The 17,602-nt window shown below is 35.7% G+C and overlaps 1 protein-coding gene across 4 annotated transcripts in view; it reads right to left on the reverse strand.

Moving 5' to 3' along the window:
* PCDH9 (protocadherin 9) overlaps window positions 1-17,602 on the reverse strand; it is a 1,139,929-nt gene that overhangs the window by 396,126 nt on the left and 726,201 nt on the right. For 2 of the 4 annotated variants that reach the window (XM_086328512.1, XM_086328510.1), the window contains one exon: window positions 4,091-4,166. In XM_086328512.1, the coding sequence (XP_086184638.1) occupies window positions 4,091-4,166 (76 nt within the window). Of the gene's footprint in view, window positions 1-4,090; window positions 4,293-17,602 lie in introns of all 4 variants that reach the window. The other 2 variants (XM_086328509.1, XM_086328508.1) reach the window with 1 other exon arrangement.

A 17,602-nucleotide genomic window follows, 5' to 3' on the forward strand; every position in this document is an offset into this window, starting at 1 on the left:
GTCTTAGAAAAATTTTCTGAAATTCAGTTGTGGTTCAGATGGTAAAGAATCTGCCTGCAATGAAGGAGACCTGGATTCCATCCCTGGGTTGGGAAAATCCTTTGGATAAAGGAATGGCTACCCACCCTAGTATTCTTGCCCGGGAAATTCATGGACAGAGGAACCTGGCACAAAGTGTCAGACACGGCTGAATGACTAACACTTTCATAATACTATCTAACTTGCAATATTGGTGTAGAATCATAAACAATACATTAAAACAGTTACTATTATTCCTGATTCATAAGTAGATCTCAATAAATTTACCCATAAATATCACCAACAACCAAAAGTATTCTTAGTGAGAAATTCACCAATTTATTAATACACAATCCAGGTAGAAGTGGAAGCATATGACAGGGCTTTAAAAACATAAACACAATTTGAAATTTTGTATGTGATTAAATAGAAGAAAATCCTTTAAATTAGCATTTAAAAGAAACACCAGATACAAAATATAACTCTATTCATGTTTCTCAATGGAATTTAATTCTGAATTAGTGATAACAAGCTGCTTCTGATCTGATCACATAGTTGTTTTGGTTTCTTTTTAACTTACTAAAATTCTTTCATAACTCTAGTTATATGTGCTAAAAATTAAAATCTTCGATTGAAAATCACTATTTTCATAAATTAATGGTTTTATTGAATTTTACATGAAGTGCATGATCACATTAATTAGTTAACTTTTTAAGGAAATACAATTTATTCTGCTATTTGCAAGTAAGATGAACCTTTTTATGCAGAAAAGCTGACAAAACTTAGTGCAAGAAATGCTGCATGTGTGTGTGTCCCTTGTGGGCCAGTCGGCTAAGCATGCTCTAGGATTCAGAAGTGTCTAGAACATAAAGACATCATCTATTTGGTTGCTAGAGGTTTATATAAAAGCCTAAATGTGTACTAAATGGGCTTTCCAGGTGGCTCATTGGTAAAGAATCTACTTTCTAAATAGGAGACAGGGGTTTGATCCCTGGGTTGGGAAGATTGCTTGGAGAAGGAAATGGCAACCCATTTCAGTATTCTTGCCTCGGAAATCCCATGGACAGAGGAGCATGGAGGGCTACAGTCCATGGGGTCACCAAAGAGTCAGACACAATAGCAACTAAACCACAACAAAGATATATTAAACCTTAGGTTTCCAAAAACTCCTGCACATGATACCATTTCTATTAATTTCTTTAAAAAAATGTATAATGAGAAATTTACCATGAAATTATACTAAATTTTAATTACTTTTATTGAGAATCATTATATTTGAAAAACTAGGAATCTATATCAATACAATATTCAGTAACTATAGATAATACAAATTTATATGGATATTGCATGATCACTATAAAATTATTACTCTTGTGAAAGTGAAAGTCACTCAGTCATGTCTGACTCTTTGTGACCCCATGGACTAAGCAGTCCATGGAATTCTCCAGGCCAGAATACTGGAATGGGTAGCCTTTCGCTTCTCTAGGGGATCTTCCCAACCCAGGGATCAAACCGGGGTCTCCTGCATTGCAGGCAGATTCTTTACCAACTGAGTTTTGAGGGAAGCCCTTCTTGAAGAGAAGATTCTTCAAGAGGCAGACAGAAAATGCCACTGAAGAAAAAGGAAACAATTCATATCTACATAGCAAGATTAATACTGGTGAAGATTACTGCTTCAATTATCCTGTATCTCATGCCACAAATTTTTCAAAGTTAATTACAAAACCATGACTTCAGATTTTATATAATATATCATAATGCTATCTCAATATGAATCACTGTTTAGTTATGAATCTCTTAATGTTTCTAGGCTGGTCTAATGAATTCTTCTCCAGACATTTACAAATGAGATTAAAATTAAAGTCCCTTCAAGTGTCAGAGTGCTTCTCTGATAATTCAGCTAGTAAAGAATCCACCTGCCAGGCAGGAGATCCTGAAAGAAATGTTGGCCACCAGGGGCCCTCTGAGCGCCTCCTCTTCCCCTATCTGACACCTTCTTTCTCAGTGGCAAATATAGATGTGTTCTCCATCAAGGAGCACTGGTCTGGTTTAACACATTTCACTGACCATGATTCTCCTGAGTGAAGTAACTGTGTTGAGTTGAATGTTGGAGTATGCAAGGGTGTGTCCTCCCTACGGTCTTTTTTTTTCCATGTGACCAGATTGGTTAAAAATTCTGAAGAATTCTTGAGCAAACTTGAAAAGATTTCCCCCTACCACCTCAAGCTTTAGAATCTCTCATATCTTCTCCCATTTGGTAGCTCAGCCAGTGCTATTTCTCAGGTTTAAGAAAATAAATATATTGGATAAAGTCCTGGTCTAGGGCAGCTTAGTTTCACTGTATTGCTGTGTACATTTTTTAAAACTTTACTTCTGTAAAAATAACTGGTGAACTATATAGACAAGTCCTATTTGTGTCAGTATGCTTAAAATGGATTTTTCCTGTCTCAGTTTTGGAAGAGGCCCGAAGACCAGAGGAGTCAACCACTGCCACATGCAGAAGAGGTGGTCAACAACCAGTTTCAGGACCTTTGGTTTAATATCAATAAAAGATGCTTTAAAATTGGAGAAGGGGAAGTTGCAGAGTAGGAAATCATTTGAGAAAGAACTGTCCTACATACTCAACCTCTTTACACAAGTCCAGGAAAAGCTGAGTCAATGGAACCACTTAGGTTAATGGTCCTTAGACTAATCAGAACCAAGAGATCTAAGGAGAATATTTAATCAGGTCCCCCAAATGCTGTGAGAGGATTGGTTGCCTCTCTGAGTATCCCTGACCTTCTGGATATGTGAAGTCAAAAATGCGCTTATGTTTTCCTTATGAGATCAAGACACAGGGCATGAAAGACTGAGGACCAGAGCTGGTTTGGAATTTAGATTTTCCTAAAAGATTGGCTGAGAAAAACTTGAGCAGAAAGAAGATGCAATTGTAACTGCATATGCCAATGAGAAGAGAACTACCTATCAGAAAAACCTGGAGAGACTGGGGCACACTTTAGAAGGGGGCATATGTACAAAAGATACCCATCACTAGAATCAGTTTAAATTTCTAGTAGGCAGAGAACACTAATGCTGGGTTAACACAATAGGATTAGTTAAGAAAGCCCTTTAATGCTTTTTACCTCCTCTTGGTATTTCTACTTCAACCATAGAATTGCCAGAGTCACTATAATATCTAAAGAAATCAGAAGAGTAGCTAGAGCATTATAGAAAAGTTACCCTAACCCCATTTGCACTATAGACAATTTATAAGCAGGTCAAGATGGAGTTAGAAAAAACTTTCAATTCAAATCAAACAGAAATCATGGTTGTTACTTTAAGCTAGACATAACAATTATTAAATTGGACTTCTAATTTTTTCAATTAAAGTGAACTAGGTAGTGATTTTTAAAGAGAAACAAAAAACTAGCATGACCAAAAAAGGTATAGCATTGGCCCCCAGTGATTTTCAAAGGCTGAAGAAGTACCCTCACAGGGCTTACCTGGAGTGAGCAATGATGTCTAACATGGGATGTATGTAAGTCTGTGCAGAATAAAAGATTTTGCCAATCCCATCCCACTCATTTCACTTGGTGTACTGACTAAAGAATCATACAAAATTAAAATAGGTAAAAAGTAAAACCCTTACATCACTATCACTCTTCTTCATACTTGTTTCAATCACCATATAAAGTCCTTACTGGAAAACAGAATTCCACAGGACATTTTTTTTCTTTTCCGTCATTGACCACGTCCACTTAACTATGTTGTATCAATTCGAAACTCTAAAAAAGTCTTCCTATTTTAATATCTTTGACATGTAGATGTCATGCAAAAAAAAAATGGCTTCTTGCAGTTATATCTGCAGCATTTCTTTCTTTTATTTTTCATGGTTCATAAACTAAAGATGCACCATACAATTTAACAGCTGATATGTCAAGCACGTTAGATCTATTTCAAGAAATATTAAAACAACAAAGGCAGCAAAAAACAATTGAATGACCATTTACTTGCTCCCCAGGATTACTGTTAAAATTCAAGGGCACAACAGAAAACCAGAAAATCTTCAAGCAAAGTTTTTAAGGGGACTCACCAGAGTTGGGATCAGAGTTGCCGTCTGCTTCGGTCCTCTTGTCCGGAGAGGCCTGGTCATAGAATTCGTCCTGTGGCTGAACCAGAGGAAGAGGGTGTGAGATCAGGGTTCCACTACCCACCGGCTCGTGGTCTCCTAGACCACTGTCACTGCAGCTTTCCTGGGAGCCGTCGGGGAGGTGAAAGGTAACCCGGCGCTGCGACTACAAAGAAGACCACAGGACACGCCATTAACATCCTTCCTGAAGCAACTTTAATACACAGTACAATGCCCAGGCAAAGTAAAAAATACTTGGAACACATCTGGGAACAAACATTTATTATTTATCATTTACTATGACATGTCCAACTTGCAAAATACAAGAAAGAATTTCAATTTCGTATAATTTAAGAGAAGAAAAAAGCTAATGGTAAACCACTGAAATTTGTAGAAATATGAATATAATGCTAGTGGTCAAAGCTATACAAAAGTTAAATAAGTAGAAATACACAAATGGTTGTTCCATAGATCTGAATAAATACACAGATAATGCAAGACGGCATTCCATTTCTTGTGGATAACCAAATATTGTGTTTAGTTGAGAGTTTTAAGGTAGCTTTTGCAATGAAGTCATTATTGCCCACTGGCCCTGATTTTTTTTTTACCAGTCATTATTTATAGAATATCCCTATTGAAAGGTGTTTGGAATATTACTTTGGCATCTATTTGCACAATGTCACCATCAGAAGTGACCTGAAATATGTATATGTTACTTTAATAAATTTTAGTGTTTTAGTAAGATACGATTGTGCCTTTTGGCACATATCACTGCTTAGTTCTCTTGGTATATGTTCTTCTAGCTGATGCAATGTATGAGATAGGAGACTATTTAAAGCTGTGTGGGGTGGAGTTTTATGCCTGACAGAATTATGTGAAAGTAGTAAATTTACACTTTACCTCTGACTATACCTAATTTTCAGTCTATTGTGATAACAACAACAAAAAAAAACCTTTCAATATCACATCACATATGACTAATTTTGCTCAGATTTAATAAAATTATGAATATATAAATATTTATATAAATAATATGGAGATATACTGTATGGGATAATCATTTTGTCATACTCAAAATTTGTGCTTTTTAATAGACAACCTATTGCATCCATTTCAAAGAAAATGAATGAATTTAGAGACAAAATATTATAGGTAGAAATACTGTTTCTCTATAAATGTAGTTTTTATAGACTGACAATAGAATGTGGCTTATTTCCTGTGCGTCACTAGTTCAAATCATGCTGAGAGTCATGATTGAGAAGAGCTGATACCACCGTATTGTTGTTCAATCACCTGTGTGAAAGGATTTAAGAGTTCAGTACATTTTTAATGAACTGATGTTAACATCACATAAACTATAATCTTAAATGGTCCTAATTGAGTCTATTGTAGCACACTTCAGCTTCAAGCACAACTATCTCCCTACCATTGTTCCTTCCTCAGTAGATTTTGAAACGTGCCTAGAGAGTGCTACACAATATCAAGGAAAATTTGAATTTTAATATCTAATTAACATCTGAAATGCATTTCTACTTTTATAGGGAAGACCATGCCACTGATTTTATTTATTAGAGTGTTTGTTCTCCTATGTGAACTTAACTCTTGATGGAAAGGCAATCATGCCAATATCTTCCATTTCTGTTTCAATATTCACTTAATTCACTATGTGCTTGTGCATGTGTGCTCAGTCGTGTCCTACTCTTTGTGGTGTGATGGACTGTAGTCTCCCAGGCTCCTCTGTCCATGGGATTATCTAGGCAAGAACATTGGAGTGGGTTGCCATTTCCTTCTCCAGGAGCATATTAAGTGAATCCTTTTGTAATAAACACAGAACTAAGGACAGTGACCAGCTGCACACAATACATAATTGTCAAATATTGCTTTTAAAGTGACAGGCTGCTAAAATTTCCATAGTTTGAGTAATTAAAGTATCTTTGGTGTACCTCTAGATGACTACCTCTTAGTGATAGCTCAGACAAGTAAAAAGAAGTCAAAACACAAGAGAAAGACAATGGAACAATTTGATTGATTCTGCAGCCTTCATAAAGCATTTTGGGAAGACACGCATAAGCTATTATAAAACATTTGTTTCATAGATGAAGGAAAAGGGAAAATTAATATCTGTGATATTCTTCTAAACATAATATTGCTTTAATTACTATAGTTTCTTTCATAGGAAATGTCCAAGTCCGCAACATCAGCTGTATCTAAATGCAGCAGTTCTCACAGTAAAGTCATTAGAGCTGGTATTTATTGAGCACCTACTCATATAGAGATTGGTAGTATAATTACATTGAGAATAAAAAGGAAAATATTTTTTAAACTATTTCAAATACAACATATTAAATTTCATCTGATACATACTATACTATAATATTTCTTTACCACTTTATAAGTGAGAATAAGACATAAATCTAGTGTAATTTATTTGCACTAAGACCCTGTAAATTAGAGTAATATAATGTTTAAACTACTGTGGCTTATGGAAATATTTCCTAATTAATTTGACTCAAAGATGTTTAAGTCTTAATTGGCAAAATTGTGCACGATTTATCAGTCTAATGGGAGGTAGGGGTGGTGATGCATATGGACTAAGAATTGCAACATGGATATTATAGTAGGAAGCAAATTGATCAAGCAAATCAATCTTTAACTTATCATCGTAATAACTGATGCAAGTGAAATAATGTTTGGCTTATCAAGGTAGATAAAAGGAAAACGTTTGAATAAATTAAAACGAAGGAAAATTAGGATAATTTCTGCATTAAGAAACAGGAGTTATAGGTGTCATGAAAGACTACAGTAATTATTCCGTTTTTAACCAAGAGCACTAGATGAGGAGTCAGAACCAGACCTCCTGCCTGGGAGTGCTTGCCCTGTAGAGCCTGGTCCTGGGCAATGACACCATTTCTTTGAAGGAGTTCTTGGCCTTGGATGGATGCAGTACCTTCAGCAGTGGATGTTGTAAGGTTCAAACAGATAAAATAAGAAGTGTTCTTGTTATATAAAACATGACACATGGTAGGTACTCAATAAAAGATAGCTGTGAAAGTGAAAGTCGCTGTCATGTCTGACTTTTTGCGACCCCATGGACTGTCCATGGAATTCTCCAGGCCAGAATACTAGAATGGGTAGCCTTTCCCTTCTCGAGGAGATCTTCCCAACCCAGGGATCGAACCCAAGTCTCCCACATTGCAGGTGGATTCTTTACCAGCTAAGCCACAAGGGAAGCCCCAGTTCTTGAAATTGATATCTACACAATCTCTTTTAATCTCTGGGTATCAATGTTTAGCAATTATAGAGATGTAATACTTTCACCCCAGCAAAAGTGTTGTTCTTTGGGAAGAGAACTGCAGTCTTGGCATGCCTCACATTGTGCCTGTAGGTATGTTAGCCCAGAATCTCTTTGAGTGGAAGCTGTTTTGTGATAAGAGTGAGGGATGAAGATCAACAGTTTAGAACACAGGGTTTTTTTTGCAGAGAAAGTGAAGGTTTTCCCACTGTTCTTTCAAGAAACCTGTTATTGTTTGTATATTTAAAGAAAGAAAGAAAGAACTTTTTACTTGTAGCCTCTGGGAATTTTGATTTTGGGTTATCGCCATGGAAATGTGCCCCAATTTGGGTTATAAATATAGTCAAACCCTGCCTGACTGAATTGGGACACACATGCTATCATGAGACTACTTTAGACTTTCCAAAGCCTGGGAACTTATATTTTGCTTTCCTGAATCTATTTCTTACAATTTCCATTTTCTCTCATGGGAAACATTATTATTATTTTTGCTAAGTCTGGTTGATGGTTTGAGTGTCACATTTATGTATCTAATTTATCACTGACAAAGTTAGCTCCAGGTCCCAGGCTGGCCAGAGAAAAAGTAAGATGAGAACAATAATTACTAAGGCTGATCATTGTTATTTTATCTCTGGACTGCTGGTATGGATTCTGACCACAGTAAGCTTCCATCAGAGACCCTGTACTCTATGCCAGAATAAAGGGCCATCCATACAAATACAGAAATGTCCAGGATCTAGCAAGTTGGAAGGTATCACACTGATTAGATTTGAGAAACATCACCAAGTACTTTTACAATACTTTTTCTTATAGAATAGTGTGAAGGAGAGCAGAAATTTAAGACGCCCTGGGAAGATATACACGTTTCTGTGCTGGGCACTGTTTTTTAAGATTCACTGAGAGAATAAGTCACCTAAGAATACCAATCATTGCTTTAATGCTTCTCTTACTGGTACAGGATATTATTCACCAATGAATGACTCACATTCAAGCCTACAATCCCAGTCCCATTAATTTAGAGATTTTCATGCACAAAGCTTTGCTAGTTAAGGTACTTTGTGCCTTTGTATAACATAGAAAAACAGTAGAAAATGGTGAAATGTCTAGTAAGTAACTTAATTATATGATAGCATATAACTGAAACATTCACAATACTTAAAATTCTGTTAAGGTTGGCTTAAAACTCAACATTCAGAAAACTAAGATCATGGCATTCGGTCACATACTTCATGGCAAATAGATGGGGAAATAATGGAAACAATGAGAGCGTTTATTTTTTGGGTGGGGAGGGCTCCAAAATCATTGCAGATGGTGACTGCAGCCATGATTAAAAGATGCTTGCTCCTTGGAAGAAAGTTACAACCAACCTAGACAGCATATTAAAAAGCGGAGACATTGCTAACAAAAGCCCAGTCCATCTAGTCAAAGCCATGGTTTTTCCAGTAATCATGTATGGATGTGAGAGTTGGACTATAAAGAAAGCTGAGCACTGAAGAATTGATACTTTTGAACTGTGATGTTGGAGAAAACTCTTGAGAGTTCCTTGGACTGCAAGGAAATCAAACCAGTCCATCCTAAAGGAAATCAGTCCTGAATATTCATTGGAAGGACTGATGCTGAAGCTGAAACTCCAATAATTTGGACAACTGATGCAAAGAACTGACTCATTTGAAAAGATCCTGATGCTGGGAAACATGGAAGGCAGGAAGGAGAAGAGGACGACAGAGGATGAGATTGTTGGATGGCATCACCAGCTCCAGAGTTGTGATGGACAAGGAAGCCTGGTGTGCTGCAGTCCACAGGGTCACAAAGAGTCAGACATGACTGAGTGACTGAACTGAACTGATAATCTATTGTTAAGTGTAAAAATCAGTTTAGCAAAAATTTTACTGAGTTGAATTGATTTTTTTTTAAGTGCCTTGGGCTTCCCTGGTGGCTCAGTAGGGATCCACCTGGAATATAAGAGACCTCCTACAACACAGGAGACCCAGGTTCAGTCCATGTGTTGGGAAGATCTCCTGGAGAAGGGAATGACAATCCACTCCAGTATTCTTGCCTGGGAAATCCCATGGACAAAAAAGCCTGTGGTCTACAGTCTGTGGGGTTGCAAAAGTCAGACACAACTTAGCAACTAAACCATCACCTAATGTGTGAATGTGTAAACTAATATATGATTGCATACATTAAGTATTTAAATTGGTATTGTTTGGTTATAGAGTTATGATATTTAAAATTTTTATTATTTTGACTATACTAAAGTTATCACATGTTCAGTTCAGTTCATTCGCTCAGTCGTGTCCACTTCGTTGGTACCCAATGGACAGCAGCATGCCAGGCTTCCCTGTCCATCACCAACTCCTGGGACTTGCTCAAACTCATATCCATTGAGTTGGTGATGCCATCCAACAATCTCATTCTCTGTTGTCCCCTTCTCCTCCTGCCTTCAGTCTTTCCCAGCATCAGGGTCTTTTCCAATGAGTCAGTTCTTTGCATCAGGTGGCCAAAGTATTGGAGCTTCATACATCATATTTATTAATTATATTATATTCATAGTATCATACATTATATTTACAATATTAGAACATATGCTATTTTTAAGTACTTTTCCTCACCACTTATAGCAAAATAGAACTTAGTCCAAGAGAAAGGGAACATCTGATAGACAGTAGTTTGGCTTTCTCTTCATCTCAAATATCAAACAAATCTTCTATCACTGTGCAGCTACCCTAACTTCCATTTTTAGCTACTTTACCTAATTTTTAATCATTTCAATTAAAGATCCTTGCCTTTTCCTCAAATCACAAGATAATATGAATATAGACTAAGCCAACTATTACAAGACAAATAAGTAAATTTACTAGTTAATGGATGACACTTAAAATAATTATATTTTTGAAAATTATAAATTATTTGGAAGTAGAGAAAAGTGCCCTAGGATTATTTAAATATGGTTAAATCCATAGAAAATTTTTAAAATACCTTTACAAATAAATATTCCTTATTTTGATTTAGTTCTTTTAATCACATATAAAAAATAAAATATATATATGTATAAAATCTCTAAGTAGTACACACACACATATAAGCATACAAATACATCAGCCAGAAATTACTTATGATAAAGTAAAAAACAAAGTGTTAAATTTCCATATATAAACCTGTTTTTGCTTTATTGCAGCATTAAATCCAATAAATATAGCTTTTTTAATTTTAAATAATATTTTCATATATATTTTTTCTCAAGTAGCAAAGAAAATTATACCAAAAATAGTTAAAAAACTCTGGAGACTGTAAACTGCATTTGAATTCAAATATTTCTTATAAATACTAATTAGAAACATTTTATACTTTAATATTTCTAAGAGAAGACATTTCCATTTAAAATTTAAAAGTAATAGTTAAGAGTATAGTCTTAGGTTGCAAGCTATGGAAAGAGGAATTTTTAAATGACAAAATAACACACGTTCAGCTAAAACCACTAATTCAATTCAATAGCAAGTTCCTCAATAGCTTCTTGCCATCTAAAATCAATGAGTACTCTTCCTCTTAATAAAATCCTGAATCAAGTAAAACTCATAGAGGTTTAGAGGGTAAATTAAATGCAACCCAGAAAGCAATTTGTGGTTACAGTTTAATTTGCTATTACTCAACACTCACAGGCTTGACTAGAAACTAATATTACTATACATATGTTCTTCCTTACTCATGTTTGAGCACTCTCATCAAGAAACTAAGACTTTAAGAAACAGTTTTGCAGGACAAAATTAATACAGAACTTTTCAACTGGTGATAAATGAAATAATTCTGAGTACAGAATTAGTTTATAATGAGTCATTTTATTATTTGTTACTGGTAAATTGAGTTAATCTCCTATCTTTTTGATTGAAAATACTTATGCTAAAAAAGTTCTACTATTGCAGAATTTGTGTACTTTAACGTTGGAAATCATCTAGGGATTTTCTAGTCTCTTTGAATTTGTTACATTTATTTCAAATGAGTAAGTAAAGTAAAGGGATTTGTCTCTGTAGGTTTCAATAGGAACTTACGTAGGTTTCACTTTCTGATTTCCAACAAAAAGGACTATTCATTTACCCCTTCATAAATAATTTTTGAAAACCTATTTGTATAATTCATTAAAGAAACCTCAAGTAAAACTGAAAGTAGGGTGGGCCTGTAGGAGGAGCTGTCACATTCATAGTCAATTACTCCAAAGTGACCACTGTTGACATCTCCCACTAGAAGTTGTCTCCTGCTTTACTATCTGGGGAAGTTGAAAACTTCTCTGGCTCCTGAATAGCCCAGTCAATCAGAGAGGTTAGCAGCCCAACCCATGAGAGCCTTCATACCTTGGATTCACAGCCTCTTCCAATAGACTCTGATTATTACAGTTCCTCCCAATTCTGCCCTTTTCCTGAAACTCAGCTCCCTTTCCTTGTTCTCTGGATTTGCCTATGAGCCACCATAGTTCACATAGTTCGCATAACTTGAATCATAATTCTCATGGCTATGTCTGTATAAACTCACTTAAGCTGGTAGAATAGCTGTTTATTATCTTATTGAAGTTCAGGTACTATCTGCTAGACGCCATCCTATTAATACCTGCTAAGAAAATGATGGTGAACAAGACAATAACTGTATCACACAGTTTCCTAAAAGGTAGAATTTTATTAAGTTACTCCTTAATAGTTCTGAGCAGGCTTTCAACCAGCACCTGTGTCACCTATTTTATAATTTGATTCCATTCATATCTTGCAAACTATGCAGGCTTAAGCAAGGTCACTGCATGAATAGACACTCACTATATTCACTATATTAACTATATTGTTAATATTAACTATATTCACTATACTTTTTTCTTCCTAGGTTATCCCATCTTTGTCCATCCTTCGAAGATGCTTTTCTGTGGGGAAAGTTCTCCGTCTCCCAAGCAAGAGGTTTGCAGGGAGTACTGCCCTGTTTTAAAAGTAGCAAAATGAAACATGGTAACAATGAACTGGCTGTCAGTATTTCCTTCTTTCCTTTTTAATGTTTACATTTCAGAATATTTGGAGACAAATAAGAAGGCTAAGTTTATGCTGGAGAAAGATGTATTTGTATAATAACTTCACTGACCTGGGTGATGGATGTAAAGTTATCAGCATCTTTAAAACAAAATTTTTGATTCCTAATGTTATCTATGCTATAAAACAAGACTAGGGTGCAGATGATACCTGTCCATATAAAGTTGAATAGCATTTTCAGGGGAAATGGGGAATGCTCATCTATATTCATCGTCCTGTTAACCAGTTTGATACCTGCTGCTAAGCGACTGCTTCATTTCAGGACAGAGTTGTGGGCTTTTGTTCTAATTTCAGTACTCAACTGCATGATAGTGTAGGAAGCTTGTTTCAGTTTCTATATGTGTGGGGAAACTCATAGTAACTTAGACTGTTTCCTTGACTTTGTAAATGTCTTACTGTTAAATGACTTCCTTAAATTAAAAACTTAGGCTTTTTGTACTTTGTAAGTAAAAGTGTTTTGAATACCTCATAAGACTTTATATGTCTGGAAGACATGTGTAATGATGCATGATGACATTTTTAATATAATTTCATTTTTATTTCCTTTTGATATCAGTATGATCTGTGAGAAAGTTAGGTAGCATCTCTCTTCACATTCAAGAACAACTGATAGCTTTAAAGAACTTGAGAGAAAACTAAACTCTTTATACTGTTTTGGGGTATAACTTTGGTGCTTGAATTTAAATATCAGAACCAAACATAAGAAAGGCATTTCCTCCCTTAATCATTTCCCCCTGTGCAACATCAGAGAGAGAGGAAAAGGTTAGAATCAACTTTCCTCCTTGGTTTGGTGGCATCACCCCAACTCTTAAATTCCCTCCAGGGTCCAAAGCAAGCAGAGAAGATTAAGAATTGTTGGCATTGTTGGTTATTTTGCTCCTCATATCTTATTTTGTTCTTACTATCAGAAACACCCTCAACCTATTCCTTACAGTTAAATGTTGCCCAGTAGGAATGCAGTGCTTTATCTGAGCATACAAAATATAAAATGACTAGAGTAAACAGGAGCAACTGCTCCTTAATCTACAAGCAGAATTCTTGCATCTATAAATTATATGTACAGAAATAGAAAAGAAACAACTCAGCAAGAGGCCTTTCCAATTTAGTCTTCTAGTATAAACAAATCCACGTGACGCAGGCAGTTACCCTTATCATATTTATGGAATCTGCATACATGATAGTCATAGCACTTTAATTAGAAACTCCACTAAGTTATCACTGTGGTTAAGTAAAATTACAGAACTCACTGATATAGTATGTGGTCTTTTACCATAAGTGAGCCTTCTTTGGATAACAAAAAATCATTAAAAACTATGTATCAGATCTGTCAGTGTAGTTAATATAAATAGTCGAATTTGGTGTTTAGCTTTCAGGAATTTTTCTCAGGTAATTTTAACAGAAGTAACAAAAAAGAGGTAATGAGCATCTCTCTAGCATTCCCTTCTATTAGTAGTTCTTAATACAAAATAAAAGTTATAAAGCAAAAAATAGGCTGTATTTTCTTCAAAAATGTATTTTTCAAAAGGCATTCCCTAAATGTATATTATATTATTTTTTTTGAAATTAAATTTGACTTTTATTTATTTTTTTAAATTTTATTTTATTTTTAAACTTTACAATATTGTATTAGTTTTGCCAAATATCGAAATGAATCCACCACAGGTATACCCGCGTTCCCCATCCTGAACCCTCCTCCCTCCTCCCTCCCCTACCCTCCCTATGGGTCGTCCCAGTGCACCAGCCCCAAGCATCCAGTACCGTGCATCGAACCTGGACTGGCGACTTGTTTCATACATGATATTATACATGTTTCAATGCTATTCTCCCAAATCTCCCCACCCTCCCCCTCTCCCACAGAGTCCATAAGACTGATCTATATATCGGTGTCTCTCTCAGACAGTAAAGAATCTGCCTGCAGTGCAGGAGACCTGGGTTCAATCCCTGGGGTGGGAAGATCCCCTGGAGAAGGAAATGGCAACACACTCCAATATTCTTACCTAGAAAATTCCAGGTAAGTTAATTCTGGAGGAGCCTGACCATCTACAGTTGAAGGAGTCCCAAAAAGTTGGACACAACTGAGCGATTAACACTCATTCACACTCATATTATATTATATAACTTCAGACAGTGGGTACTTGACTCATGAAAGTTTGAACATGCACACAGACACTTTAAACTTCCCTTGTGTATTGCTGAACAAGTACACACAAGATCGTAATTACCCAGTAAGAGTGAAAGCTGGTAATCCCAAGGCTTTACAGGATAGATTATGTTATTTCAAGTCAAAGAAAAATATGCAGATAGAGAGGTAGAGGCAGCAAGAAACAACCTGTAAAATTTCTCCAGGAAATACTATTACTGTACAATGAGGTTTTTTGAAAGTCCTTCTGAGGTTTACTAATTTGCACCTAAAAAGTGGTATGACCTGTCTTGATGGACCTTGTGTCAAACTCTGCAGTTTCATTTTATTTATTTAGCTTTTTGTGTAACATTCGTAGTATAAAGAAAAGTATTAAAACTCCTTAGAAGCAGTCAAGAGATAAGAAGTTATTTGAACTAGTGCTAGCACGTATGATGGGTATCTGTCCCTGGAAATATATGGATTACAAATCATTCTGAGCCATCAATCATATCTTCTGTGGAAGGAAAAAAGCAAAATAAAAATGGTGATGGAAATGATATTTTTAGCCTCTTTCTAGTCTATGATTCATGTGATTCATATATGGAGAGTATCTTATAACTATTAATTAGTATGTGAAGTTGCTCAGTCATATCTGACTTTTTGTGACCCCACAGACTGTAGCCTACGAGGCTCCTCTGTCCATGGGATTTTCCAGGCAATAGTACTGGAGTGGATTGCCATTTCCTTCTCCAGGAGATCTTCCCAACCCAGGGCTTGAACCCGGGTCTCCTGCATTGTAGACAGACGCTTTACCTTCTGAGCCACCAGGGAAGTCCTTAATTAGTATAGGAGCCACCAAAAGCATCACTCATGATAGAGAACTCAATCCTCATAGGCAGGTTAATTGGGGGACTAATCTGCATAGGGAAGGTAGATAGGGGGACAAAGTCTGCTGAACCTAAATATAGGTCCGAGTTACACTTTGAGGACATAGAAATGTGTATGCATAGGCACAGAACGTGACCCTGATATTGACGAACTATTGAATTCTTTTTCTAGGTTCTTCTATAAACTTGACCCAACTTGAGAAATGTTTTACCAGAATGGGAAAAGCTGAAGCTAAGCAGATAGGAAAGAAGCTATCTTTGGTCACAAAAAGCACACAAAAAAGAAACAGGAATCCTGGAATTTCATCTGAAACTTTGGACTCAGTAAATCATCTCATAGGCAGTAGTTTGATAGGATGATTATTGATACAGAATCCTGAAATTTCATCTGAAACTTTGGACTCAGTAAATCATCTCATAGGCAGTAGTTTGATAGGATGATTATTGATATAGGATGATTAGCTATCCTCTAAAAAACAATGTATTAGCTATCAAATTTGAATTGATTACTAGGAACTTCATTTATCCTTTGTAATTGTATGGTGTTACATGCATATTCTAATAGAAAAGCATTTTCTTATCTTGTCTTCCTTTAGTTCTCTCAAAGCACATCAATGAAAATGTTTGCAATTGAAAATGTTTGATTAGGAATGTGGGAAACTTAAGTCATATTTCTTTTTCTCAGAGTAAGTTAGGAAGAAAATGAGGAGACTTTAAAAATATATCTACAGCATATACATAAACTGTATATGTATATTTATATATAGATGACGCAAAACTTATGCACAAATTCCAACAGAGGCTGACACACTGCATGTGTCTTAGCATGTGAAATTTTCCTATTCTTATACAAGGAAATTGTCACATATATCCAAGATCTTTGTCATATTTATCAATGTTGAAAATGAAATATAAATTTTATTAATTGAATCTTAGAAAACCTGTATTAATTTAGACATGTCTGATATAACAAGTTGCATTCCAAAAAGAGTTTCTTCTGTCTTATATTTCATGCCATATATACAGCTTTAACCAGTGACGAAAATTAATTGAATAGCAATGATATTTCATTGAGTGTAGAATTCACCATATACAACTGTGATTATAAGATTAAAAAAAAACATTTTAGATAAGCAGAAATTGTATAAAACGTTTATTTAATTATTTTGTGGAGGAGGTATTTCATAATCTAAATAGTAATGCCACTGTATTTTTAGATTTGGAGTTTGTGCTTCTTGAATTGAGACAATTATATTGCAGAGTCTCAAGGTACCAACTGTTTGCCTTTTATGATCTGACTTTACTTTTTGAAACAACTGAAAGCTATCTGTAATGATGAACAGTAGCATTTTACAAAAAAGGAGAGAGACAAAATAACACAGCAAAAAAAAAACAAACAAAAAACACAGCATATTTTCTTCAGTGGCTTCAGTTCAGTCCAGTTCAGTTGCTCAGTTGTGTCCAACTCTGCGACCCCATGGACTGTCATGGACATGCCAGGCCTCCCTGTCCATTGCCAACTCCTGGAGGTTACTCAAACTCATGTCCGTTGAGTCGGTGATGCCTTCAGTGGCTTAGAAATTAGCTTTTAAGACAATTACAAAAGGGGACTTCCAAAATACTTTGAGACATGATGATATTCAGTGAAGGAGCAGAATAGAGTCAATTTGAAGGACAGCACTCTAAGTGGGCTTCCATGGTGGCTTGAGTTTGATCCCTGAGTCAGAAAGATCCCCTGGAGAAGGGAATGGCAACCCATTCCAGTGTTTTTGCCTGGAGAATTCCATGGACAGAGGAGCCTGGTGGCAGGCTGTGTAGTTCATGGGGTCACAAAGAATCAGTGTGAGCAACTAACACACACTTTTCTAAGTACATGATTCAAGTTATTAGCTAAAAGCCATTCTTGACTATATTCTTGGCTTATATGCAGGAATGTTCTTTTTGGATCTAAATTTAGAAAGAATAGTGCTGGTAGTCTGGTATGAGAGAACGAGATGAATGGTTATGGTCTTAAAAAGCAGTTTTGAATGACAGAAATCTGAGGAAAACCTGATGAAGCAAGCTTGCTACCCATGCACTGAGCTGTAACATTTGGATATGGAAATCATATCAAAC

This window comes from Bos grunniens, chromosome 12, assembly GCF_055505025.1.
Source record: "Bos grunniens cultivar Pamir isolate PY7600 chromosome 12, Bosgru_T2T1.0, whole genome shotgun sequence".
In the NCBI taxonomy this organism is placed as follows: Eukaryota; Metazoa; Chordata; class Mammalia; order Artiodactyla; family Bovidae; genus Bos; species Bos grunniens.